The sequence below is a fragment of the Tenrec ecaudatus genome, chromosome 6 (genome assembly GCF_050624435.1).
Source record: "Tenrec ecaudatus isolate mTenEca1 chromosome 6, mTenEca1.hap1, whole genome shotgun sequence".
Lineage (NCBI taxonomy): Eukaryota > Metazoa > Chordata > Mammalia > Afrosoricida > Tenrecidae > Tenrec > Tenrec ecaudatus.
In genome coordinates this window covers 85,155,394-85,181,619 of record NC_134535.1, presented here as the reverse complement: position 1 = coordinate 85,181,619, position 26,226 = coordinate 85,155,394, and the positions used below count along the sequence as shown (strand labels likewise).

Here is a 26,226-nt window from a genome sequence, read left to right as displayed (position 1 = left end):
TGGAAAGAGAAGAGGGCAAAGTCGAAGTCAAGCCCCCAGAGAAGGACAGCGGACAGAGTAGCTCTGAACTGCGGCTGGTGGCCGAGAAGCGGAGGGGGCGCGGGGCACTCAGGATGCTTCCCCTCACCTCCTCTCCTTTGGGGATTCGCCGGCTGGAGATGATGATGATTTTGTCCTCCTTGTCAAACGTCACAACTTCGGCCACACAATTAGGGGCACAGGAATGGTTAATGTACCTGGTCAGTGGGAGAGTTGGGATGATTTGGGTTCCTGGGTGGGCCACACCCAGAGCCCCTTAAGTCCTTCTTCCTGCATTCATCCCTCACCTGGCCGGGCCTCCAGTCAAGGTCGCATCGATCACGTGCTCATTGTTTATCCGGAACATGTAGATGCCTCGGTTCTAGAGAGGAACAGATGGTAGAAGACGGGGCAGGGGATCAGAGAGCAGCAGCAGTGGGGCTGGGATCCAGCCGCTCAGCAGAGGTCAGCAGACTGGTCTTGCTTTCTCATTTCTGAACCCAATCCGGTGGCTTGCTATTTGGCTAAGCCTGCCCCACGCACGAGGGCCCTTCTGCCAACGCCTACCTGCTCTTCATAGATTTTCTCCCGCCGATTGGCCACCTCGTTGCGGATGATGGTGCCGATGTACTCGATGACCATTGTGTGCTTCTCTAGGTCCTTGGCAGCATAAAGCCCCAGGCCCTGGATCCGGGAGCGAGCCAGGTAGACGTTGTTCTTCCACTCGGTACGCAGGCGCCGGTACTGGGATGACTTGGAGTGCACGAACTGCTTGCTGTACGGGGTGCTGCTCTCGCCCGTGAAGGTGCTCTGGTAGGCCTTGGACATGCTGGTGCTGTTCAGGGTGTGGGGCCTGGGAGGTGACACAGTCCATGACAAGCCTACTCTCCTTCTGAGTAGCTGCACTCCACTCGCCTCCTCCCTGGGACGTGCGCACCTGTTAGATGTGCGTGCTGCCGGCAAGCATCTGAAGTGCTGCCTTGGAAACGGAGGGAGGCACCTGGGTCTCTGCTTTGGTGAGGTAGCAACTAGCTACTGGGGTGTGTGTGTGTGGGGGGGGTTCCCAAATAGCCCAGGTGGGGGTGGGCACAAAGGAAGAGGGATGCACAATTCCCCTACACCAAGCCTGCTCTCCCGGGTCCCCTGCCTCTTACCACCCTCCTTCCACACCACGCTCAAGGCCATGGTCCTTGGCGAGCCTTCCCCAGCAGCCCGGGGCTGGGATTTAAGCCGAGTTTGTTCACAGCCCTGCTTTCTGTACAGCCGGGAAGCCCTAACAGGGACCCGGTTTGAGCTGGCATTGGCTGTGAATTCACACCCACAGGTGGCGCCCTTCCTGCCTCCAGACTGCCCCTTCCGCCGTCCCTCAGTGCAGGGGAGTACCTGCTGCCTGGCACCAGCCCGCGTGTACCCTCCCAGAGCAGTGGTTTTCAAACGCTTGGGTTTTGTTTCTTTCTTACTCTTTAAAACTGTAGTCGAGGTCTTTGGTTGGTTGGTTTGGTTGTTTCCTTTGACAAAATTTTAATTGGAACTCTGCACAAATGGAGTCCCTTGGGTTGAATCCAATTGAGGAAGGGGGCTAGAGAAAGGGGGGCGTGGAGGTCTGCCCACTCAGTCTGTGTTCCAGGGCTTTCTGGAACACACACCCACAGTTTGAAAACCACTGCTGCTGAGCATCAAGGACTCGGGCAGCCTAAGGGTGGAGCCTGTGCTCTCGACAGCAGACTCAGAGCGCCCAGAGGCCTTTCAGAGTGAGCCCTGCTGCCAGACTCTGCCCAGGGAACCAGGCGACGCCCCTGTGGAACACAGACCAACAGTGAGTGAGCCACCTTTGGCAGGCAAGCTTCTGGGCCCAGCAGCGTGACCTTGGTGTAGTCACTTGACCTTTCTGGGCCTCAGTTTACTTGGCTGTAAAATGGGGGTCATACCACCTGCCCTACCTACCTCATAAGGTTGTTGTGAGGATCAAATGAGATAATGGATGTGAAAACGCTTTGAAAAAAAAAGTATAAAGTGCTATACAAATGTCAGGCTTTATTATTTTTCTATCATACTTCAAATTTTTTTTGTGATACCAATGCAATTCAGCCTGGGAAGGGAAGGTGACCCTAGTTCTCATGGTTTGGGAAAATGATAGGCCCCACCCCTAGAGGCAAAAGAGGAGAGGGAAGAAGTAACTGGGTCCCTCAGGCGTTTCATACCATTTCACCACTGCCTACCCAGAGCCTCCCCAACACCCAGCCCCAGGGTGCCCAAGAGAAAGCTGCCCTGCACCCCAGGCCTCCTGAACACCTACCCTCATAATGCTTGGCACCCTCTTAAGCAGGAGGCCTATGAATGACTCCCCAGTCTCTCCAGGAAAACTGATCTGTACCCTAACTCTCCTACAGTGGTTGGCCGGGCCTTACCAACGCCCACATCCCCTGGCCCCGGCCCCCAAGCTCACCGTTTGTAGTGTGTGAGGATTTTAGGCTCCGATCGGGCACAGCCAGTGGGGTTGATCATGAGTGGCAGCTCCATCAGGGGGTGGCGCCCATAGCGGAATAAATAGTTTTGACAGCTCTCCACCCCAGGCAGCTGTGGGCACAAGCCATGCTCACCTCAGCCTGCACTTTTAAGGCAGGAAGAACCAAAGCTCCCAGTGCCCTCGCTCGGCCCGCCCCCAGCCCCTGCCTTACTGATTCAGCTATGCGAAGCACGGCATGCACCGTCAGCCCAAAGAGCTCCTCGCCCTTCAGGTACTCTGGGAAGAGCCTCAGCATGTCAGCCTCTTTTCGCATGGCAGCCACAGGCTCGATGATGCGATTCCACACCGCTGAAAGGCAAGAAAGAATAGCCGTCAGAGGCCATTTCCCTCCCTGACCTCAAGCCCCGCACCCTGAGCCTTCACACCTCCCGGCGACGATGGTGGCTCTTCACCATCCTCTCTTGGTCTCTTAGTTCCACCCTCCCTCCACAAGCCAGGAGGCTCCCCAATGTTGGAGGTGACCAGGAACACAAGGCCCAGGACATTTGCACTGATGCCAGGTTCCTGGTTTCTAGAGGCCAGTACTGGCTAGGGGACCTTGTCCCAAAGCCTTCAGCCATCTTCCAGACGCAGGTTCTTCCTATACCTGCTGGGTACAACAGCACTTACCGCCTAGGGCTAGATAACTACAATCACCTATTTATAGCACTCAAGTCTCACCTGTGACATAATTCTTGTTTGATAAACGATACCTGCTCTTATGCAGGACTGCTGAACCTACAGGGACAGGGTTGGGTGAAAGGGAGCCGACGTCAAGGAGTCCAGGAAGAAAAAGAATGTTTGGAAACGGAATGTGGTAGCAACCGTGCAATCCTGCTTGCCGTGACTGAACTATGGAGTGAGATATTATGTATTGACTTCCAATTCACAGTAAATGAAAAACAACAAAGCAATATCTGTTCCTACTGTTACTTTTATCATCAATACTAAAAACTTCAGATGTAAAGAATGCTGTCTAGGCACAGCAATGACACGAACTGCTGGCTAGGATCAGGTTGAGCAAATCAGATGACAGGGCGCCAGAACTGTGTCCCTTAGCTTCACAGAGGGCAAAAAGAGCAGCCAGACCATGTGTGGTTAGCCGGGGAAGAGATTCCCCATTACCCAGGAATCTACGAAGATGGAAAGGCTGGGATGTCCCTGAGCAGCACAGCGGTCAGGCACACAGCTGCTGACCACAGGTTGGTAGTTGAGTTCACCCAGAATGCCTTGGAGAAGGGGTCTGGAAACCTAGTTCCAAAAGCCAGAGGACCTTGTGGCGCAATGTTAGCGCGTCTGACTCCAAAAGCCCCAGCCCTTCAAGAGCCCTGGAAGGCACAGCTCTGCTTAGACACACGTGAATTACCATGAGATGGAATCAAGCCTTGCCTTCTTCTTTTTTTTTAAAAGAGGCTTAAGTACTTTCTCCGGGGTGTCTTCATGAGACCCCTGCCTGCCTGAGGTAGGGGGAAGGGACCTCACCCTCGACATGGAAGTTTTGGGGTGCTTATTGCATAAGGTGACCCTGACAGAAACACGCCCAACTCCACAGTCCCACTTCAAAGGCCCCAGGCTCACCCTGGGGGGAGGCATCAGTGAAGACCAGGTCCTCCAGGCCCTGCTCCATGACTTTGATGATGAACTCCGGCCGCCCATTGTTCTCGCCAATGGAGCAGCGGTAGCAGCAGCGGCGGTTGTTGGTGCGGAGGCTCCAGTAGACGCGCGTGGCCTCATAGCCCACAGGGTAGAGAGCGGTGGCACTGTGGAAGTCAGCCATCTGGTGAGGCAGCAGCTGTCCGATGGCGTGGAACACAAGCCCCCCGACGCGGAACATATGCAGTCGCTCTCCCCGCTGGATGATGCTGGCGATCTGCTTCACTTCATCCCGCTCGATGTAGACCCGCCGGAAGACTGCGAAAGAGCTCAGCTCCTGCTCGCAGGGCCCCTTGATCTTATGCATTGGGCACAGCATGGTCTTATCCTTGAAGAACATGCACTTGGCGCGGATGGCACAGGCAAAATGGTAGACGTTGGGGCAACGCATGCGATTGCAGCTGCTGGTGGCCCCGGTGCGCTGGCATAGGGAGCACTTGGTTAGCAGCCCCCGGTGCAGGGCGACCTCCACGTTCATCAGTGCCCCACCTTGGGTCTCGTACACCTCTGTGGACCACAGGGCACAGTTGAGGTGCACCCAGAGGTCCAGGTCCAGGTTCAGCAGGCGGGCCGGCCCATCAGTGGCCCCATCGCCCTCCTCGTGGCAGAAGCAGCAGCGCCGCATGTCTCGAGGCACCTTGTCGGGCCGCAGGGCGGTGCCCAGCTGCTCCATGAACTCCGCCACTTCCCGCTCATCCTCCTGCCTCACACTGCCCTTCTGGATGGTCAGCAGCAGCCGCAGCCGCTTCCAGCGCACCCCCTTCCACTTTTTGAGGCGAGGAGGGCGGGAATCCTCCCCTTCTTCTGGGGGCCGGGCTCGGGGCTTGGGCCGGGCAGACTCAGGGGACGAGGGCGGTGGCAGAGGCGAAGGGACGGGGGGCTCAGCCAAGGGTTCGGCTGGGAGTTCAGCCAGGGGTTCTGCAGGGGGGCTGGCAGGAGAGGGGGCCATGGGAGAAGGGGGTGGGGAGGGTTCCTCAGGAGGTGGGGCCGAGAGCTGTCGAACATCAAGATTTGAGACGTTGTAGGTGTAGCTGTGCTGGCTGGGTGGCTCTGGCGCGGGGCTCTCCTATGGGAGGGGGCCCCAGACAGTGAGTGCCAATGCCTCCCCCAAATAGCACTCCACCTTCCACACGGCCGAGGGGGGTGGGAGGCACTTGTCCCGCCCCCCTCCCCACCCAGGTTCCATTCTTCCTTAAGCCCCATCTTCTCTGCCCTTTCACCCACCCCTGTGCCCCAGATCCACCTGTTTCAGGAGGCTCAGGATGTCTAGCTGGCTCTTGAGGGTATAGCCCGGCAACACTGCATCCAACTGCTTTAACCAATCCGGGCCGGCTTCAGGGTTCTTGCAACCCAGACCTTTTTCTTTCCCACCTGTGGAAGGAAGTTAAGAAGGAAGGTAGGAAGGAAGGAAGGATGGAAGGAAGGAAGGAAGGAAGGAAGGAAGGAAGGAAGGAAGGAAGGAAGGAAGGAGCTAGAGTCCCTCACCAGAAACCACTGCCCTCATGTCCCAAGGGTCGTTCCTGCCACACTCACCAGGGCCCTCAGCTTCCCCCTTCTTAGGCTCAAGGCCCGCCTGCGCGGGGCTTTCTGGGAATAGTACTTCATATGAGTTGGGAATCTTCATGCTTAGCAGCTCCGCCACTGCCACCATCACACCATTCAGGTTCTATAAGGGGAGGGATGGGGACATTAACAGAGCGGCTACAGGAGTTTAACAACGCACCCTCCTCCCCTCCCTTGGTGGGGATTAAGGTACTCTGAATAAAGCGCCCTATGCAGTTGCCTGTCTGGCCCTGGGGCTCTCCCAGTCTGTCTCATGTGCTTCCCAAACTGCTACGGCACCAGCGAGAACACAGTGGGAAAGGGTCTCCATGCTCACTGCAGCCACAGCCTGGACAGCCCCAGAGGCACGTCAGCACAATAAAGTACCCAAGAAGTCAGTAGGAAACCCACTGCCTTTTGTTTGGCTGTAACTGGGTTTCCCATTTTCTTTGACCATAAAACTCTGTGACCACTGTCTAAGAGCAGAAGGAACAGAACAGTCCACCCAATGTGACCTGGGAAGTGACTTGTGGCCTCTGTGGCACCCTATTCATCAGGTGATCTGTCTGCCTTTGCCACCAACTGTCATGTTAAATCGGCTCCAGTTCCCACAGCCTCTAGCCCAGGCCTTCATACGCGGCAGGCACTCTAGACGAACCAAGGCTTGTTTTCCATCGCCCTGAGCTCCGGGGACTGCCCCCTGGCTGGGGTCCCCATGGGACTCACCTTGGCTGCAGCAGCAGAGACTGTCAGCATGACCGACACCTCACTTCCTTTGCCCTTCTCCCAGGTTGTGGCAGGCAGTTTCCCAGGGGCCTCCAGGTCTAGGGCCCCATATGGTTTGGCATCTGGGAAGGCTGAATGAGAAAGAGGAAGAGTGTGTTGAGTGAGGTCCCGCCGCCTCGCTCTCCGGGCCCTACACATTTGCAACGCAGCACCTACCTGGGATGCTGGCCCGAGGAATGATGGGGATGACTGGGGACAGGGCCCGGTCATCTTGTTCCCATCGGCAAGAGCCCAGATGAGGGAAACGAGGCGCCTCCTCCCCTAGGATGCTCTCGGGGGACGAAGCTGGCACTATGCTGTCAGGAGAATCGCTGTCCTCGTCACTCTCCATCCTATGGGCCCAAATTAGACACTGGTTTTGGCAGTTCTGGGGACTCCCCTTCCCAAATCCGTATCTGTTGGCCGCTTGGCCTGATGTGAAAGCTAAGGGAAACTGAGGCAGGCCCCTGGCCCTTTGACTCTCATCCCCGGCCCCGCCCGCACCTGACATCCTCCGTTTGGTTGTGAGGGGGTGTGGGCAAGGCGGCCAGCAGGTCCAGACTCTTCACCTCCGAAGCATCTGCGGGGTGGAGAGGGAGAGGAGCAGTCAGGGTGAGGGGGGCTGGGACCCATGGTGCTCTTCCCCCAACATCTCAAGTTACAGCTCAGCTATCATGGCCACCCCTCTCCCAGTCTGGGGCAGACAAGTTTTGTTGGCTGAGCCTTCCTTCTGTGCCAAGTCCCAGACTTTAGCTGCCACTTGTTAATTCATCTTTTTATTAACTTCATTGATGACTACAACCCCCAGTCCTAATGAGAAAACGGAGGTTCTGGTAAGACACTCACGCTGTCTGCAGTGACACAGCTAAAGAAATGCAGGAGCTGGAACTCAGACCCAGCCCTGCCCTGGCTCCACATCCACTGACACACAGCTTCACCGACACTCCTCCCCTCATCACAAACCCGTCCCAAAGCTCTGCCTAGCCCAGCGAGCCTGCCTTGTAAGCTCACAAGGCACCGTGTAACAGACCAACTAGTTCAGACCCCAGTCATCAAATCCTGCAGAGAAGGTGCCTACTCTGTTGACAACTCACCCTTCAATGCCCCTTCGGTGTCTCGGGCAGAGGCGGCATCCTTGGGGTGCTCCCCCAGCTCTTCAGACGGGGTGACTCCATTTACCATCTTTTGCTGCACCGATGGGGGTGGGGTGGGGGGCAGCGACGAGGGTGGTGTCGGCGGGTTACTCAGGTTATTCTGGGGGTGGGGTGGTGTGTGCAAGATGGCATAGGGAGACGGATGTAATCTCCCGGCCCCATACTCTATCAGCAGTTTCCTCCCATTGCCCAACCCACCGCCCCAAGAACCTCAAGCGTCCCCAAGGGTATTGCCATTTTGCTGACCTTGGTAAGCAGCTGGGAATAGTAGTCAGGGCCAGCAGGTAGTGCCCCACTCCCAAAGGCCCCCCTCAGCTGGCTTTGCCCACTGAGTCGAGAGCCACTGCCAAAGGGGGCAAAGAGGCCAAAATTGGCGGTGATGGTAGGCTCCGTTAGGGGCAACAGGGACAGCTCCTAGGAGGGGCAAGATGACAAAGTTGGGACCCTACAGTAGCTGCATCGCTGCCACTGCACAGCTAGGGGCCAAGCTGCCCCCTATCCTGGGATGGGACCAGGGGACTGGCTCCTGGGGGTCACCTGTTTCAGCTGTTTCAGCAAGGCCTCGCTGGCCCTGACCCCGTCCTCCTTCCGCAGCTTCTTTCGGGAGCTCACCAACCTGTCGCTTGCCTTCTGTACCCGCTTGGGCTTCGGGGTCAATGGCTTCCTTGCTGCGGCATCCTAAGCCAGAGAAGCCCACAGTGAAAGGTACTTCTGTCTTCAGAGGCCTGGCCTCGTCTGCCTCACCCAGACCAGCTCTCCTGCCCCCAGGCTCCTCTGCTCCACTTAAGCTGGAGCTCACTTACCTCCTTATTGCTGGGGGTACCCTGTAGTTTCTGCTCCAGCCCAGCCAGCTTGCTGTCAATGTGCCCGTTGATTTCAGATCGTAGCCCCTCTTGCCCCCGCCCAGTGCCGAGCTGTACGTTCTTGGCCCGCAGAAGCTTCTGTAAGAGCAGGTGTCCGGCCTCTGAGCGGGGGCCTGCCAGTAGGAGGTGGTTGCTGGTACCTGGTGCTCCAAGTGGTTCCCCATTGGTTTCTCTCTTCACTGCCTGGGCCCCCAGGGCGCAAGGCTCTTCCCGAGGCTCCTGCTTAATGCTCAGATGGGGTGGCTCGGGCACTGCCTGCCCGTTCACCTGATCCAGATGCCCAGGGCCCAGGTTGCTCTGCTCTGGCTTCTGGGTTTCTGTTAGGTTGTCTGGGGGGTCCCAAGGTTCCAGCCCCTTGCCAAAGAAGGTGTCCGCAAGCTGGGCAGCAGCAGGTGAGACTCTCCCAGAAGGCAGCTCCAAGGGTGGGCCCTGGGGCTTTGGGGTCCCTGGCTGGGTAGGAGTGAGCTGGCCCTCAGAGGGGAGCTGGGGGCTGGGGGAAGGTAATTGTGGGGAAGGTCTCTTTGGCTCTTGGGGGCTGGAAGGTGGTGGTGTGGGATGGACAGGGCCGAGGACTGGCCCTGCTGTTAAGGCTCCTTGTGGGGCAGGGAGCCGGGGTGGGCCCTGAGGTCGAGGCCCTGCCCCTAGCTCCTGGAGAGGGCCTGCTTGGGATCCAGGGAAGCTCCCAAGCTGGGGTTGGCGGCCTAGGAGGCCCTGGAGGGGAGATGTCTGGGTCCCTGGCTCCTGGTAGGGTGGGGCCTGGCGTACAGCCTGGTTCTGCTGCAACTGGCGCTGCATAAGAAGCGCTTGTAGCTGCTGCTGCTGCTGGGGACTCAAATGGCGCAGCTGTGGGTTTTTGGCCAGAACTCCCTGTAGCTGTGCTCGAAGCTGACCCACTGTAGGCATGGCTCCAGCCCCACCCTGAGGGACAGGTCCTGGTTTGGGCGGCAGTGGCCCTACATTACTTTGCATGGGCCTCTCTAGCCCAAGGGGATGTTGGGGACCCAGAAAATTCTGCTGCTCCCCTAAGGAAACAGAGGGTTGGGACAGCAGGTGGGGCACAGAGGGGGCCGCCTCAGCTGCTCCGCTGCCTAGCTGCACGTGACTTCCACCACCTGCTGTGTGGAGTAAGTTCACTTGCTGACGCTGCTGTCCTGGGAGCCTCAGGGGGGTCTGGAACTGCAGGGAGTTAGGTTGAGGCTGGGCCTGGGGTTGGACAAGCAGGACTTGAGAGTCCCCAGGGAGTGGGGGCTTTATCTCTCCTGGTTCAGCGGCCATGGATTCGGGTGTTGTCCCTGCTGCCAATGGGCCTCCCTGATGTGTTGAAGGTCCCTCAGTGACATCTGGAGGTAGAGGTGTCTCTACAATGCCTTGTTCCTTGCTAGTCAGAAGGGGTGGGCCCAGGGCTCCAGGGCTCGGATAGTGTTGAAGAGGCTTGGCTGGCATGCCAGGGCCTAGTGTCACCTGCTGTTGCTGCTGTTGAGGAGACAATAAAGTTCGACTCTGGTTCAAGAGGCCCATCTGCTGCTGCTGCTGAAATTGCTGTTGCTGCACCTGCTGCTGCTGCTGAAGTTGCTGCTGCTGCACCTGCTGAAGTTGCTGCTGCTGCACCTGCTGCTGCTGCTGAAGTTGCTGCTGCTGCACCTGCTGCTGCTGAAGTTGCTGCTGCTGCACCTGCTGCTGCTGAAGTTGCTGCTGCTGCACCTGCTGCTGCTGAAATTGCTGCTGCTGCTGAAATTGCTGCTGCTGTTGAAATTGCTGCTGCTGTATCTGTTGTTGCTGCTGCTGCTGTAGCTGCTGCTGCTGCTGTAGTTGAAGCTGCTGCTGCTGTTGTTGCTGTAGTTGCTGCTGTTGTAGCTGCTGTTGTTGCAGCTGTTGCTGCTGAAACTGGTGCTGCTGAAGCTGCTGCTGCTGTAGGGAGCCCATGGGCTGTGTGCTCAGTTTGTGCTGCCCGCTATGTGGCATCAGACCCTGCTGAAGATGTGAGAGCCCTGCCATGGGCCCCTGCTGTTGGTGCTGCTGGGATGTGACCAGTCGGTGTCCCATAAGGCCTTGACCCTGCTGTTGCAGCTGGGGAGAACTCAGCATCCGAGGCTGGGTCAGAAGTACCTGTCTGTGAGGGCCCTGAGGGCCCAAAGCTCCAGGGTGCTGCTGCTGCAACACTGCCACCTGGGTAGGACCCAGCATGCCCTGGGGCCCCTGGGGTGGCTGAGGAGACAGCTGTTGGACCAGGAGGCCCTGGTGGCTGTTAGGAAGTCCCGGGGTCTTAGGACCCAGGGCCTGATTTGTCTGTGTCCCTGGGCCCTGTTGTTGTTGTTGCTGCTGCTGCTGGGCCTGTCCTAGAAGGTGCTGCTGTTGCTGCTGCTGCTGCAGTTTCTGGGCCAGCTGCATGCGTTGCTGCTGAAGCTGCAACTGCCTTTCCTGTAAGAGCCTTGAATCAGGTCCCAGGCCCCGAAGAGCAAGGTTGCCAGAGAAGAAGCCACCAGAGGGACCAGCCAGGGCACCAGCCCCACCAGAATGTTGCTGCTGCTGCTGCGTCAGAGCTGAGTTGAGAAAAGGGCCCCCTGGTTGTCCAGGTAGCGCCATGCCCCCAGGGGGCAGGCGAAGACCACCACTTTGTCCACCCAGGGGTCCCTGAGGTGGTTGCAGCCCATGGCCTGGGAGGAGCTGACCAGGAAGCTTGGTGAGTAGCCGGGGACTCTGAGAAGGACTGAGGGCTAGCACGGCGTTGTGCTGCTGCTGCTGCTGCTGCTGCTGCTGCTGCTGTTGTTGCTGCTGCTGCTGCTGCTGCTGCTGCTGCTGCTGCTTATTCCGGTACTCAGCCATGAGATTAGTGTGCTCCTTCTGTTGCTTTCGGACCTAGCAGGAAAGAGGGCGAGGTCAGCCTGCAGTCTGCGCAGGCAGGCCGCCCCTCTTCCCTGGCTTCTTGCTGCTTCCCACCTGATCCAGCTGTTTCTGGATCTTGCTCTGCTGCTCGGTGACCAGCTTGAGCTTCTCGGCATCGGCCTCTGGAAACTCCCGGCCAGCCTTTTTGGCGGTGCGCTGCTTGGCGCACAGAGCCTTCCGGGACTTGCGGTGCACGCCAATCTGCTCCTCTAGCACCTTCAGCTGCATCTGTAGGAGCTGCTGGGTGTGGAGCAGCCACTCTTCATACTGCCGCTGGTCAGCCTCATCTGGGGGAGAGAGTGGGCATCAGGGTCTGCAAGATGGTGATCCTTCCACGTCCCCCAAGCCACAGCCTTGTACCCTTCCCCCAGGTCCCCTACTCACTGATCACCCCCTGAGCAAACGTGGGTGGATTGGGACGAGACTGGGAGGGATCACTGGCACTGCGCTCCTACGAGAGAGACAGTTAAGGGGCTATGTTCTGCGTCAGACCCTAAGAAGGGTGGTCCAATGACACAGGATACAAATTTACCCCACCTTGCCACTTACTTGGCCACTCCCAGCTGCCACGTGGTTCTGCAGGTCATTGCCAGGCCCCCCTGAGAGCCGCTGGGCTAGCAGTGACACTTGCTGCCTGGAGTCCACCAAAACAAAGAGGCTAAGTGTGGGCAGATAGGAAAGGGGAGAGGCAGGGGACAGGTGGACCAGGCAGGGCCAAGCGTGAGTCTTACCTGTTCATACCCGGCGCCACTCCAATGCTGCCCTGCGCCATCACTTTCTTGATGCCTTTCAAAGCCACCATTTTGGCTTTTGCAATCGGATCAATAATATCTTCTGTAGCAAATTTGTCTAGATCTGGAAAGGGAAGAGGCAAGTGAGCTGGGTTGGGGTCGCCCTGCTTCCCTCCATGTCTGCTGTTCTTTTTTTTCTTTCAGGGGAGAGCACGAAAGCAGTCCCCACTACCACAAATTATGCAGTCGAGTTTCCCACATTTGGGGAAATCGCAGGGGTCAGCACATCCGGAGTGCAATGGATAAGCCTCGCCCTGGGAAAACCACCTTCGTGATCATGGTATCTCCCCTGCCAGGTAAGTGTCTGCTGTTCTTTCCAAGAACAACGCCATGGCTCTGTGGAAAGACCACTGGACTAGGGACTAGGCCACCGGGGAAACTGAGCTCTGTCCTCACAGGGCCTGGACCCTTCCTAGCACAGTGCTCGGGAGAAGCAAGTACTCAATAAACATCTGCTGATGAACTATGAGAGGGCTTGAGAGCCTGTGGAAAAAAGGAAGTGAAAGATAATGAAAAGTTTCCGTACACTTTCTGAAGCCCTCCTGTCTCATTTTACCTGTGAGCCTCAGTTTACTACTCCTCTTTTGGCATGAGATCATGGGCTCTACATGCCAGCTGTGTGAGCCTGCTGAGCCTGTCCTGTGCGCAGAGAATGTGAGTGTTCCTTATGACCAGGAAAGCACTCTTCCGAGTGAGCGTTTGTACAGATGCCAGCGCAACTCAAGAAGCCAAGACAATGTTCTGGGCATGACGTACACCATCCATAACCCCTCCCCGCCTGTCTAGGATGCGGACTGGAAAAGGAGCCAAGGAATCCAACAACTTAAAATCTCTTGCCCATTATGCACTCTGTATTTCTTCAGTGCTCAGAAAACTTATCTGACTGCCTACTTCCTATCAAACTCTCTGCCATCACATCAATTCTGACTCGTCAGGCCCATAGGATAGAGTAGAACTGCCCCTTTGGGTTTCTGAAGCTGTAAATCTTTATGGGCAGAGAAAGCCTCAGTTTTCTCCCATGGAGCGGCTGGTGGGTTCAAACTGCTGACCTGTGGTTAGCAGCCCACCAGGCAAAACTAATCAAACCTCCCCTCCTGACATCTGAAACAATAAACTGTTAACTATAAAAGAAAGCAGGGTTCAAACTACATGACCTTGGGCAAGTCATTTAACCTCGGTGCCTCCGTTTCCCCTCAGGCCAAATGTCAGGGACTATGCTCTCCTTTCCTGGAAACTACCGTGCTTTCTGCCTGTACCACTAAAATGGTCCTGTATCCTTCCCTCTTAAACTGGCGATTGCCTTAGCTCGCTGGCGCCAATGCCCCATTTGGTGGCAACTACTGCCCGCCCGCAACCGAGGGTACCTGTGTCTGGGAAGAAGCTGTTGGCCAGCTGTTGCTGCATCGCCAGCTGCTGGGGCTTCATGCACATGGAAGGCGACACAGTGCTCATGGGCTTCTGGGTCAGCACTGGCTGCGGGTTTTGCTGGGGTACCAATCCTGCTTGCCCTCCATGCTGTCCACTTATCATATGCCCTTGGTTGGACACCATGGCCATGGAGGGGGCCAGGCGCTGTGGGAGGGCATGAGGTGATGGCTGGGTGGGCATCAGTGGCTGGGCCAAGCCTGGCTGTCGCGTGCCTCCAAGACCGAGGGCAAGCTGCTGTTGGGGTCCAGCCAAACTGGGAGAAGAGCCCTCATGTGGTAAAGGCATGGCCTGGGCTGTGGCGGATGTGGACAGGAGAGAATGCTGCTGCTGCTGCTGCTGTTGCTGCTGCTGCTGCTGCTGGGCAGGCTGCAGCTGTGCCGAAAGCTGCTGCTTCTTCTGTAGTTCCTTCTTCTCATGCTCCAAAAGGTCCTCAATGAGCAGGGGCAGCTCACTGGCCACCAGGGAGCTCTCCATTTTGTCCAGCTCATCCCCCGGTGCTGTGTGTCCACCAGGCAGAGCCAGGCTCCCACTCTCCAGCTCAAATTTTTCCAGCAGGGAGGACCCTCCTGGGCCACTCAATGGGCTGGGGGCCAGTAGATGGGCTGGTGGTCCTCCTGCGGCCCCAAAGGGGCCCTTTTCACTTGGGTGCCCACTGCTGGGAAAGGGGCCTGTGGCTATGCGCGTGTCCCGGCTGCCTATCACATTCTGCCCTGGCTTCAGCCCCAGACCCAGAGGAGCCGGGGCAGGTGCTGGCTCGATCTTTGGGGTAGTAATGGTGAACTGGCAAGGGGAAGGGTGGCGCCCACCCTCCTCCACCTTAGTCTTTACTTCAGAGAGCCCTGGTGCCAGGCGAGTCTCAGAGGCATCAGGGGTAGGGGCAGGACGCTCCTCGGGGCACAAGGGTCCTGGCTCCACCCCCCGAAGCAGGGCCTCTCGCTCAGCCTTTTCATTGGCTGACTCCACTAGCCTCAGATGCTCATTGAAAATGTCCTTCTTGTCCCCCGTGTCCAGCTCAGGGTCAGTATAGGCCAGGAGGTCAAACTCGCCTCCGTTGAGCAGGTCGTCTAGGTGAGGGTCGTTCGTCTCCAGGTGTTCCAGGGTGCCCAGCTCATCATCACCCTTGGCTACATCCACTCCCAGGCCCAGATGAGCAAGCTCCTCATCATCCTCTAAGGCCTTGTGGGCATCGAAGTCATCATCCAGCTCAGAATCCTCACAGGGTAGCTTTCCAGCTTCCAGGGCCAGAGGAGGGGGGCGGCTAAGTTCAGTGCTCGAAGGGGGTCGGTTGACCAGCTCCAAGCCCGTGGACACTGGCGGGCCCTTGGTGTGGGGCGTGGGATGGAGGCTGTTGTTCAACTCAGTGGCTGGTGGGGCTGAGGGTTTCTGGGGAGGAATCCCTGATGCTGCCAGGCCTCGAAGTCCTTCCGGGGCCAGTCGGTGAGGATCCTCACTTACAGCGTAAAACCGGGGTCTCTGAGGAGGGCCTTGGCCAGGAAATGGAGGCCCCCCAGGGCCTAGTCCTTTTTGCACATTGTGCCGCAACTCAATGAACTGGGCAGGACCGAGTGGACCAGGCACTGACTCACCAGGTCCAGGCAAGCGTGTGGGAATTCCTGTCAAAGGGGAAGAACCTAGGGCTTGGCGGCCAAGTTCAGGCCCGGGAGCTGACGGAAAGCGAGTGGACATTGCGAGTCGCATGGAGGTGGCTGCTGTTGCCTGCTGCTGCTGCTGCCACAGTTGCTGCTGCTGCTGTTGCTGTTGCAAGGGCAGGGGCCCAGGAAAGGGCGCTCGCTGGTAGAAGGCCTGGGAGCCTCCCCCCAGTTGTCTGCAAGAATACACAGTAGTCAGGAACATAAATGGGAGAGAGCAAGCAGACGGGCTAAGGGGAGGGGGAGGATGAAATGAACACACTGAAGACAGGGAAGGACTCAGTGAGATGGGAGGACTGGAACTGGAGTAACGGGCAAACTCAGAGGTAGCTGGAACAGCAGAAACACCTGTCCCTGGACTGATCCATAGGGAAGGCCTGGATTCCCCCCCCCCCCCCCCCCCGAGCTGGGGAAGCCATCTGCCTCAGTGCCCACCATCTCAAAGTAAAATCCTGCTCTTAAAGACTCCTCTTTAATAATGGAAACTTGGGCGTTGAAGGAATTAATAAGGCACATTAAGATGGAAATGGTTAAGAAGTCCCTAGCACCCCCCGACCTGCAGCAGGAGAAGTTTGGAATAAATTTGCAGCTCTCTTCAGGGTGGTCCCAAGACCGGCAGTGTGTTAAACCCAAGACTCACTGCCACACAGTCCATTCTGACGCACAGTGACCCTCCAAGGACAGGATGGAACTGTCCTAGTGGGTTTCTGAGACTGTAACCCTTGATGGGAGTACAAACTCTCGTCTTTCTCCAGTGGAGCAGCTGTTAAGTTTCAAACTGCTGACCTTGTAGTTAGCAGCCAAATGTGTAACCATCATGCCACCATGGCTCCACCCTGAAGCCCACAGAATTAATTAGAATCAGCTTGGGGGTGCTGTGACAAGCCCTCTGGGTGATTAGGATGTGTGCAGTGGGAGAACCAGTGGGCCTCTGGAGTCTTACCGGCTGTTCACATCCATAGAGGAAGGGGTGGCTGGTGGAGGTGGCCGGGAGAGCCGGTCATCACTGGGGAAGGCCCCTGGCCCGAGGACAGGGCCAACCAGCTTGCTCTGGGACAGTCCCACAAGGCTGCCCTTGTCCTAGGAGAAATGGAGGTGAGGCTGCCACTTTCAGTAGCCTGCTGCCAACCCTTTGCCAGACCCTGCTACCCCACCTACCTGGGCCCCAGTGAAGGGAGTCTGGCCTCGACTCAGCTGCTCAAAGGCAGGACTATTGGGCTCCGCGCTCCAGTTGCTTGGGGGCCCCACTGCCCCCGCAGCTGCCGCAGCTGTTTCCTTCTCCTGCCGCAGGGTGTTGCGCTGGATCTGCTGCCGAATCAGCAGCTCACGTAGCCGCTGGCGCTGTGCAGACCAGAGAGGAGGGGCAAAGTCAGTTCTACTCCAGGGATGGGGTTGCCGGAGCCAGACAGTGGAGTCCCGGGAGCTCAGCTCCAGGCTGCCGACTCACCTGCCGTTGCTTCTCCAGCTCTGTCTGGCTGAGGCTGGGCATGCCTGGATCCTGGGCACCTGGGAGTTCAGGTGCTGCTAGGGAGCTGCCCATTCCAGCCCCTGGATCTTCTCGCTTCTCAGCTGGAGAGGTGATCCCTGCCCGCTGTGAGGCTCCGTGGGGCAGGTAGGGGAGGGGTCCGTCCGGTGCCGGTGGTGGCAAGACGGATGGGGGTCGGAGCGGGGACAGCCCATAGCCCTCTCCTGTGCACCCACTGCTGGGCCCCAGGGGGCTGCCTGACGGGTGAAAGTTAGCCGTGGCTACGGCGTAGTTTGTGCTTTGGGGCTTGCCCAAGGTGGTTCCAGGCCCCAAATGGCTATTGATCCCATGGGGGGGTGGAGGGAGGCCAGACTGAGGGACAGGGGGCTTTAGGGAAGACTCCCCTACTGCCTGAGGGAAAGTAAACCGCATGGGAGAGGGGGTGCCTACAAATGCGCCTGTTCCAGGGGACCGGGCAAAGTTAGGGGGCTGCCCACTTGGGACCTTGGCATGGAGCTCACCTGCCGGCCCTGAGGGCAGGGCTGCTGGGAAGCCCCCAGCCCCCAGCGGAGTGTGGGCTAGAGGCCCAGCCTTGAAGGCAACTTCAGGGGGCTGGGGCCGGGGTGGCTTATGCAATGGGGCAAATGGGTCGCGGGACTGAGGGCGTGAGGGTGGGCGAGAATAGGGGTCAGGGGACTGGAAGCGAGGGGTAACGGGAGAGGGGCAGAAAGCCTCAGCAGACAGGGGACGGGGTGTCAGTGGAGACTGGGAGCTGGACTGGGACTGAGGACTGGCGGGAACTCGGGAAAAAGGGTCAGAGGGCAACGAGCGAGGGGGCAGGGCACAGCAGCTCTCAGGAGGTGGTGGTGGCTGGGGCCGAGGCGTCAGCGGGGGCTGGGCATAAGGATCAGGGTAAGGGCCGGGACGAAAGATATCTGGGTGGCTGGGGGGAGAAGGGGCCAGAGCCTGGGCAGGGGACGGCTCCTGGGGCCGCAGGCCCAAGCCTGGGCTCTGGGGCTCTACCTGAGATGCCCGAGGGGTGAGAGGGGCTTTGAAGACATCAGGCGCCTTTAACTCCAGGCCACCTAGGTGGGGGCCTGAGGAGGGTGAGTCAACAAAGCCCAGGTTTGGGGGCCCATAGCTAGGAGAGGTGCCCCCAAGCTCTTCCTTCTTCACCTCCAGAGCCTTCCGGGTCTCCGTGAAAGGTGGGGGTGAGAGCAGGGGCTCAGAAGCCTTGCCTCCCCCTGCCCCTCCCCCTGGGCTCTCAGGCACAGGCAGGCTGTCCAGGGAGGGGCAGCGGGGTTTGAGGAAGGGGTCAGGTGTGGAAGGCTGGTGCCGGGGGGTGCCGGGTGGAGTCGTGTGGAATTCCCCTGGCTGACCAGCCCCAGCACGAGATGAGGCGCCCATCGTCGGGGGCTGTGCAGGGGCCCCAGTCGGGCTGGGATAGGGGGGGTAGGCAGGTGGTGCCGTGGGGAAGCGGGGCTCCAGGGCGTAGGCGGGGGTCAGTCCAAAGGGGTCCTGCGAAGGCACTTGGGCAGGCACCTGGGGCGGGAGCTTGAGGAAGAGCTCACCGGGCGAGTCGGGGCCGGGCACCGTGCCTGCCGGCGGCTTCAGGAACCCGTCCGCAGAGGTAGACAAGCCGGCGGGGGTAGTGGGACTGCCAATGAAAATGGTGGGGGCAGCAGCAGGGGGCGGACTGCCCAGTGCCCCAGGCTGAGGGGGAATGCGGAGATGTAGGGCTGGTCGGTCAGTCTTGCGGGCTATGTCGCCCACCTTGTTGGTCTGCTTGTTGATCTGGCTCTCAGCCTGCTATGAGGAGACCAGCACAGACCAGTCAGGCTGCTGTGAATAGGCCTCAGGTACCCTCCACGCTCCGGGAAGCCACCCACTAGAGGACCTCGGGGACTCACCTTCTGCACCTTGTTAATGCGGTGAGCCGCCCGGTTATCTTTGGCCTTTTGCTGTGGGACACGAGACACAGCATCAGGCCATCAGGCTGGGGCGCAGTCTCACCCCCAGGCCCTGAGGCCTCACCATGTCACTCACACTCCCTACCCAGAAGCTGATCCCTCCGGCCCAGAGGCTTCAGGGGTGGGGGACAGAAGAGAACTGTGGTGAATTTACCAAAGACACAGCCCCCATGCCCATCCCCAGCTCAGTTTCCCCACGAGGAGCCACGCTCCTTCCTGTCTCACCAGGTAGGGAGCTTTGTCAGCGGCTGGAACCTTCCTCCAGAGCTTCATGATCTGTTTACACCGGCTTGACCAGTCTGCAGGTCAGAAGAAATGAGTTAGGGAAGACAAGGTCCACCCCACCCCCACCCACCTGCATGACCAGATCTATTGACCCCTCTCACAGGCACCTGGGTAATCTTGCTTCAGATTGGGAAAGTTAATGTTGGCATAGAGCACAGGTGAGATGGTGGAGAGCTGGCCCAACTCCTCGTCTTTCTCCCAGCGCTGAAGACTCCGCTGGTTGTAGGAGAGCCCGTCGCCCTCACCTTCTGTGGTGGGGGTGGTGGGGGTAGAGGGCGTGGTGCCCCCTGAGCCCGTCCATGGGCTGTCTGGCTCCCCAGGTTCTGGGCTGAAGAAGCCCCCGCGCTCCCTGGGGCGCAGGGGCAGAGAGTCACAGGGGGCAGGGAGACCAGACTCCATTCAGACACACAGCCCAAAGCCCAGGGGCCCCCAGGATACCAAGGGAGGGAAGGTATGGATCCAGCCACGAGGAAAAGACCACAGGAGCTGCCCACAAAGGGGCAGCATAGATACCAACCTACTATCCAAAAATGGGGACTGGCAGAGGCCAGGGTAGGAATCCATTGGGCTGCTGGAAGGGAGATTGCTCAAAGGGAGTCCGCCTACAAGAGGCAATGGGTCAGAGAGAAGGGAGTAACCGGTCCATCCAAGGGCCAGCTTGGCTCTACCTAACCACCCAGTCTTCACACCACTCTTCCTACACCACCTTGGAGAAAGGGTCTCTGCAGTGGGGTGCGGCTGCCATCCAGGCCAGGGGTCCCACAGGCTAGGTGCTGCTCTCGTTCTGAACCCAGAACATCCTTGAAGAGCTGCTGCAGGTCCTTGGATTCTATCTTGGGCAGTTCTGTGAAGGAAAGGAGAGACGCTGTTGAGGAACAGGAGACATCACAGGTCTATAAGGTCAACGACTCGGGAAGGTGCCCAGGACTCGACCCCCCCAAGATGCTGTACAGACAGCAGGCCCAGGGGTAGGCCCGGCTCCTTCTCCCAAAGAGGATCCTTACACACAATGAAGTGCGGGTCACAGCCTCACCTTCTGTGGGGATCCTGTCTAAATCAGAGCTAAGCATCCCTTCACCCGGGGTGCCTGGCTTCTCGGGGTCACTGGGCACTGGGGATGCCTTTACGCCCCCATCCTCAGGTCCTGCAATTTCCAGGAGAAACCCGTCAGCCAAGGCTGGTATGGAGGTACCACACCAGCCACCTGGAACCACACAGGGGCACAGTATCGTTTCCAGCCCCCAACCCTGCCAATGCTGAGGGACAGAGCAGGGTGACACAGGCAAAGCTAGGATGGGGCAGAGTTCCACAGCATCCCTCACCTGGTGTATCAGCCTTGCCCTCGAGGCCACGGGATTCTTCATCTGCAATGTCTGGACCATCATCTCCTAGAAGAACAGTTCCACTCTAGTCTGTGATACCCTGCGCTGGGCTCAGGTGGGCCCAGCTCGAGAAGTTGACAGCTGGAGGCCAGTCTGTTCCTCACCAAATACCCTTGGCAGCTCCAAGTAGACTGACCTTTCTGCAAGGTGGGGGGCTCCTTCCTTTCTGGGCCCCCGTCCCCTTTGGCTTTGGGAGTTCCCAGTCCAAAGCCTGGCCGGCTCACTCCAACTGCAAAGAGGGCTTTCCGGCTCAGGTCCAGCAGCTCCTTCCCAAAGAAGGCCTCCTGTGAAGGAAGAGAGAGGTGCTTCCTCACACTCGGCAGTGGGAGCCCCGGTGCCCCCACTCTCGCTCTCAGCTCCTCAGCCCCACCTGCAAGTAGGCTGGGAACATGTCCTCGAGCTTGCTCTTCTTGCGTCCGCGGCGCTGCTGCTTCTTCTTCTCATCCCCATCAGCCAAGCTCTGCTCCACAGTGCCCTCTGCAGGCAGGTCAGCCGGGATCACTGAGGACAGGACCAGAATCAGTTTCTCTGGAGACTCTGGGAGAGCAAGCTGCTCCTCATTTGGCCTAGTGACATTTTCTGCCTGCCCTCTTCCTGACCCTCTCTTGGTCCTTTTTTTTTTTAGGCTTAATATTGTTTCTTCTTTTTTTCACATTAGGGGCTCATACAACTCTTATCACAATCCATACATATACATACATCAATTGTATAAAGAACATCCGTACATTCTTTGCCCTAATCATTTTCAAAGCATTTGCTCTCCACTTAAGCCCTTTGCATCAGGTCCTCTTTTTTTCCCCCTCCCTCCCCGCTCCCCCCTCCCTCATGAGCCCTTGTTCTCACTGGTTCTATCCTCAGGACCTGAGATTCCCACCTACTCCCAGGCCCCGGGGGCACCCTCACCAGTCTCACCCTCGTCTGGCTGCCCATCACCACTCAACACCTCTGCCTGGGCCGCAGGCCCCTTTTTCACACGTGTATGGGACTTCCGCTGTCGCACCATGAAGCCACCGATTCCTATGACCAAGAGAGCTGAAGATGAGGACCACTGGGGGCCTGCTCCTCCCACCTCCTGCCCTGTCCCAGGGCCTCACCAGGTCGGTATGGTTTGCGCTTGCGCTTTTTGCTTTCCTCAGTCTCCTCCTTGCCGGGCTCTGCGTCGGGGCTGGCGGGGCCCTCCAGCTTAATCTCGCACTCCATGGGTTCCACACCCCCTGCACACAGGGATGAAGGGGCGGTACCATCAGAGGCCAGAGTCTGTTTAACCTTGTCGCAACAACAGAGAGAGCTGGGCCATATGGATATGACCAACTGTGAGGCCGCCCCCATTCGACCCCCAGACCCCAACCTTCACAGACCCACTCCCGCCACTGTGCACTGCCCAAGGTGCCCCAGCCCAACCTTCACCCTTGATCAGCTCATCCGCGTCCAGGTCTCCATCCTTCTTGTCATCGGGGCCAAGGGCATCTGAGGGCTCAGAACCCTCCAGCCCCGCCTCGCCTGGCAGGCCAGGCCGCCCTCGCCGCTGGCGCCGCTTGTGCAGGGGGGACATGGTGAGATTGCGCAGCACAGCCATGCCAGTTTCCGTCAGCCACACACCCTCGAAGCGAAAGTACTGGGGTTCTGCACAGGGGAAGGAGCACTATGAGGCAGGGGAGACAGCTCCAGGAACACCAGGACTGCAGAGGCGCATTAGCCTGAGAGCCACCCCCACGTCACCCCTGCCCACCAAAACCAAAGCAGTGTCAGGAAACAGGACAAAGTTCAGACTGGGATGTGAGACTACCAACGGGTGCTAGCTGAGGCCTGGGTTCTCCTTCTAAAGTGAACCAGAGACAGACCACTGCAGCAAAAGCCTGACTTTGCTTTTGAATAACCCTAGAGGTCAAGGAGCGCTGCTGGCATAGTGGTCATGCATTGGGCGGCTATCTGCAAGATCAGCAGTTTGAAACCACCAGCAGCTCCACAGGAGAAAGATGAGACTTTCTACCCAAGTTAAGTGACAGTCTCAGAAACTCATAGGGTCAGTTCTACCCTGCCCTATAAGGTCACTGTGAGCCGGCATCAACTCAATGTAGTTTGGGTTTTTTTAACACTAGAACAGTGGTTCTCACCTGTGGGTCTCGACCCCTTTGGGGGGTTGAACGACCCTTTCACAGGCGTCACCCAATTCATAACAGTGGCAAAATGATAGTTGTGAAGTAGCAACGAAAATGTTATGGTTGGGGTCCCCAGGACATGAGGACCTGTTTGAAAAGGTCTTGGCATGAGGAAGGTGGAGAACCCCTGGGCTAGAGTCACCACAGTCCTCTCCAATCCTCTGGGGCATGGAGGGCCCTTAATTTAAGAATGGCAGCACAGTGACTGAGATGCCAGAAGCAGAGTCCACATCATGAGGGGAAACACCCCTGGGGCCAGTGCTGTGCGCCGTGTTTTCTGGAGATGAGAATCGAGCAGGAGAGAGGCCACAGTGCCTGGAGGGAGACTGCTGGGAAACTGGAGGGAGGCCTGTGTTCTGGGGGAGCTTCCCCACTAACTTACTGAGGAGTTCAACCTCTCTGGGTCTTAGTGTATGCCTTAAAGGGAAGAGAGGGTTCGGGGGTTGAGCCTGGAGCAGGCAGACGATGTCTATGTCTCCTCTCTTTGACAGTCGCAAGGTTTGGGACTCACCTGGCTCTTTCACCTTCATAGGCACCAGCTCTGGAGGAGCAACAGGCGCTGTGGAGAAAAGGCCAAAACCGAGGACGCTTGAGGCCTCACCCCAAAGCAAGGCCGCCTGGCCCAAGTCCTACTCTGCCCATGTAGCCTGGACTCACCCGCAGGCTTTACCACGTAGGGCTGGCAGGAGACACAGTCAAAGCCCTCATCTGCAGCCTGCTCCACCTCCTCCTCTGTGAAGAGGCTTTCACAGCCAGCGTGCATCCACCTGGGACAAGGCGGGATAGGAGATGAGCCCAGGCATGGCAAGACTGGGAAGTGGGGTGGGGAGTGGGGGTTACATACGGGGAAGGGAGGTCCTCACCGTTCACAGTGGCGGCACTGGATGAGTAGGTCCTCCTCCACGTATGGGGCATGACAGATGGGGCAGGTCACCAGGCTAGCACAAGGCCCGCAGTGTGTGTAACTATTCTGCCATTCACAGTGGAAGCCAGGGGTAGCGGCCCCACACTGCATACAGGAGACACACCTGTGGGCAGAAACCGGCCCTCAATACTGAACTCGCCCAAGAATCCCCAAGTCGACCTCACTGTCAACCAGGCGACCAACCTGGCCTCCCACACCCAGCCCGGCCTTCTCCACATCACATCCACCCTAAGAGCCTGGGCTCCGGCCTCTGAAAGGCCTGCTTACCACTTGCACTTCCAGCCGCCTTTGGGCACGGTAAGCAGTGGGGGGTCCAGGCAGTATGTGTGGTAGCTGATGTCACAGTCGTCACAGAGCAGCAGGCGAGAGGGATCGGAGGCCTGGCCGCATACCTCGCACACAATGCACTCCACGCACCGCCAGCCCTTCAGCAACATCACTTTGGTGATCTGGTGTGGAAGACGGGATTGCTCAAGGCGCCACACGGAGGGCAGGGTGGGACAGCTTAGGGAAGGGGGGGAGACTTAGTGTGCAGAGGCTGGAAGACACCCAGCGCACAGGTGAGCCCTCCATTCTACACACACGGAGGTGCATGCAGCATCCCCTTGGTCACCAAACAGCAGCTCTGAACAGAGGCTCCCAAGGGTCCCTGTTGAGCAAGTGGCAGCTTCCCGCCACCACTGCTCACTGCTAGAATAGAGCGACAGTCTTTCACTAGCCAGCCCCCAAAATGTAAGCTCAGGGAGAACACTAGGTTTCCTTCTCCACATTTTTACTTGAATATTTAGAACCTGCTATGGCTGCAAGTTAATGTCAGCAGTGGACAAATTACACTGATAATAACCAAAAAGAAAAAAATACCTTAACAGACAATTCTGCTTGGGTTAAATCAGGCTTTCTCTGGTGGTGTGGTGGTTCCACGTTGAGCTGCTAACTACAAGATCTGCAGTTCAAACCCACCAGCTACTTTGTGAGAGAAAGACGGGGCTCTCTACTCCCATAAAGAGGGACAGGCTCCAAAACGCACAGGGGCAGTTCACCTCTGTCCTGTAGGGTCACTGTGAGTCGGAATCAGCTGGATGGCAGTGAGTTTGGTTCAATTTGCTTTTTCTCTTTGTGGTCCTATGATCCTGTTTTACATTTTATCTACAAACTATCACACTTTCTCTGCACCAATTTGGTTACAGTGCACACGATGGGCTGGATGACACTAGACGCCTGCCTGTCTACCACAGACCCACCAGGAAAACAGCCATGAGTTCCAAAGCCCTTTTCCTTAAGATGGGTTTGATCGTCACTGGAGACTGAAGAATGAGTTCCGTGCGCAGGAGCCACCTTGAGAACTGCCTGACCCCACTCCTCAGCCCATAGCTCTTGGGCCCTGAACTCACCTTGCTGTTAACACAGTAAGGGTGGTAGCACTGAGAGCACTGGGAACAGGCAAGGAGGTGGCCCTCTGCTCCCCGGCCAAAGCTGCCGCATACCACACACATATCCTGGGGAAACACAGAGAAGGCCATGTCTAGCAGCTAGGAGTCTCATTCCATTCAGCCCCAGCCAACTGACTACTATACTAACGTGAGACCAGCCAGTCTGGAAAGAAATCCCCCCCACACTCCCCCGCCCTGCCTACCCCACAGCATGACGATACCACAGGTACCACCAGACCGAGTTTCTCCTCCACCTAACCCCCCTGCTGAACTGCTCCTTCCTAGCAGGTCACGGCTCACCTGGACAGGAAACCTGAAGTCATATACCCTAAGCCAAGTAAAGGGAAGGAGGCGTGAAAAGAAGGCAAGGTTGAGCAGGGATTGAGGGGCAAGAGTGGACAGGAGGAGATCATGGAGTGACAAGTCACAGACATGCTACCAGCTTCGAGATCACTCAGGTCAATGTATGAAAGTTTCTGAGACGACAAACTCCAATCATGCAGAGAGCCATCTGTCTTTTCACTGGTCTGTCCCAAGTCCTGAGCTCAGTGCCAGGCTCCGGAGAGACTCGGCGGGGCAGATTTAACAACATGGCTCTGATTCCTCACCAACTTTCTCATTAAGTGGGTATCTCCAGGGAGTAGGTGTCTGGGTTTCCTCACTGCCCTGCCCACCAAAACACCCCACCCCCACTGTTTCCTGCTGAGGCTGGGGCTCTGCCAGTCAGGTGAAGTACCTGCATCAGGACAAATTTGTCGGTGTTGGAGAAGAGAACCACGGTGTTCTGCATGGTGTCATCGTCTTCTTCCTCTTCTTCTTTGCTGGGAGAACTATCGATATCAGCAACCTTATAGGCAGAGAGTTGTGCAAGGTGAGCCAGACAAATCTGCCCCAACTCAGTGCTTTTCCTCTTTGGTGCTGGGGGACGGAGGTGTGGACCCCTGGCTAAGTGGAAGACCTAGAGCCAGGCCTAAGCAGCAGTGGCAGCACATCCCATCTCTTAAGCGGGGCCTCAGCCCGATGGCAGGCAGAGATTTCAAGTGGGCAGAAGGAGCAAACGCAGCTGGACAGGCCCTAGGCTAGCAGGCAGGCAGACAGGAGGAACGCGGGGGCTGGCAGGATCTACAGGGTGTGTAACTGCGGAGGGGCCAACTGTAGCATGTCTTAGGGGATGGGAGGCCTCTCCTTACTACCAGAGTCTCAATGGAAGAAGTAGTTGATTTTAGCCGGGCCCGTCCTCTCCCACGTCCTCCGTGTGCTCCTCCACGTGGCCGGCGTCTTCCTGGGAAACTACTGCTGCGTCCCTGTGTGAAGGAAGGTGATCAGGAGAGCAAATCTAGGGTTGAAGACTCAGGCAA

The 26,226-nt window shown here is 57.8% G+C and overlaps 1 protein-coding gene and 1 non-coding gene across 15 annotated transcripts in view; both read right to left on the bottom strand.

Annotated features, from left to right (window-relative positions):
• The window catches only part of KMT2D (lysine methyltransferase 2D), a 40,458-nt gene that overhangs the window by 2,690 nt on the left and 11,542 nt on the right, over positions 1–26,226 (bottom strand). Inside the window, exons 13-54 of one of the 14 annotated variants that reach the window (XM_075551764.1) lie at positions 26,059–26,172; positions 25,605–25,715; positions 24,830–24,934; positions 23,706–23,887; positions 23,377–23,541; positions 23,171–23,280; positions 23,025–23,072; positions 21,756–21,977; positions 21,449–21,568; positions 21,258–21,371; positions 20,725–20,855; positions 20,491–20,638; positions 20,295–20,360; positions 20,006–20,116; positions 19,679–19,816; positions 19,490–19,574; positions 19,080–19,321; positions 18,913–18,986; positions 18,628–18,678; positions 16,700–18,526; positions 16,411–16,593; positions 16,196–16,332; positions 13,540–15,428; positions 12,116–12,239; positions 11,922–12,018; positions 11,769–11,835; positions 11,439–11,671; positions 8,442–11,357; positions 8,176–8,316; positions 7,885–8,052; positions 7,579–7,672; positions 6,989–7,064; positions 6,662–6,837; positions 6,446–6,576; positions 5,711–5,843; positions 5,421–5,548; positions 4,103–5,243; positions 2,697–2,833; positions 2,465–2,595; positions 586–871; positions 327–400; positions 128–236 (exon numbers count right to left, since the gene is read on the bottom strand). In XM_075551764.1, the coding sequence (XP_075407879.1) occupies positions 128–236; positions 327–400; positions 586–871; positions 2,465–2,595; positions 2,697–2,833; positions 4,103–5,243; positions 5,421–5,548; positions 5,711–5,843; positions 6,446–6,576; positions 6,662–6,837; positions 6,989–7,064; positions 7,579–7,672; positions 7,885–8,052; positions 8,176–8,316; positions 8,442–11,357; positions 11,439–11,671; positions 11,769–11,835; positions 11,922–12,018; positions 12,116–12,239; positions 13,540–15,428; positions 16,196–16,332; positions 16,411–16,593; positions 16,700–18,526; positions 18,628–18,678; positions 18,913–18,986; positions 19,080–19,321; positions 19,490–19,574; positions 19,679–19,816; positions 20,006–20,116; positions 20,295–20,360; positions 20,491–20,638; positions 20,725–20,855; positions 21,258–21,371; positions 21,449–21,568; positions 21,756–21,977; positions 23,025–23,072; positions 23,171–23,280; positions 23,377–23,541; positions 23,706–23,887; positions 24,830–24,934; positions 25,605–25,715; positions 26,059–26,172 (12,735 nt within the window). The other 13 variants (XM_075551756.1, XM_075551765.1, XM_075551766.1 and 10 more) reach the window with 13 other exon arrangements.
• LOC142452146 (U1 spliceosomal RNA) lies at positions 12,317–12,479 on the bottom strand. The gene has a single exon (XR_012785187.1). It is a non-coding gene; the product is annotated as a U1 spliceosomal RNA (small nuclear RNA).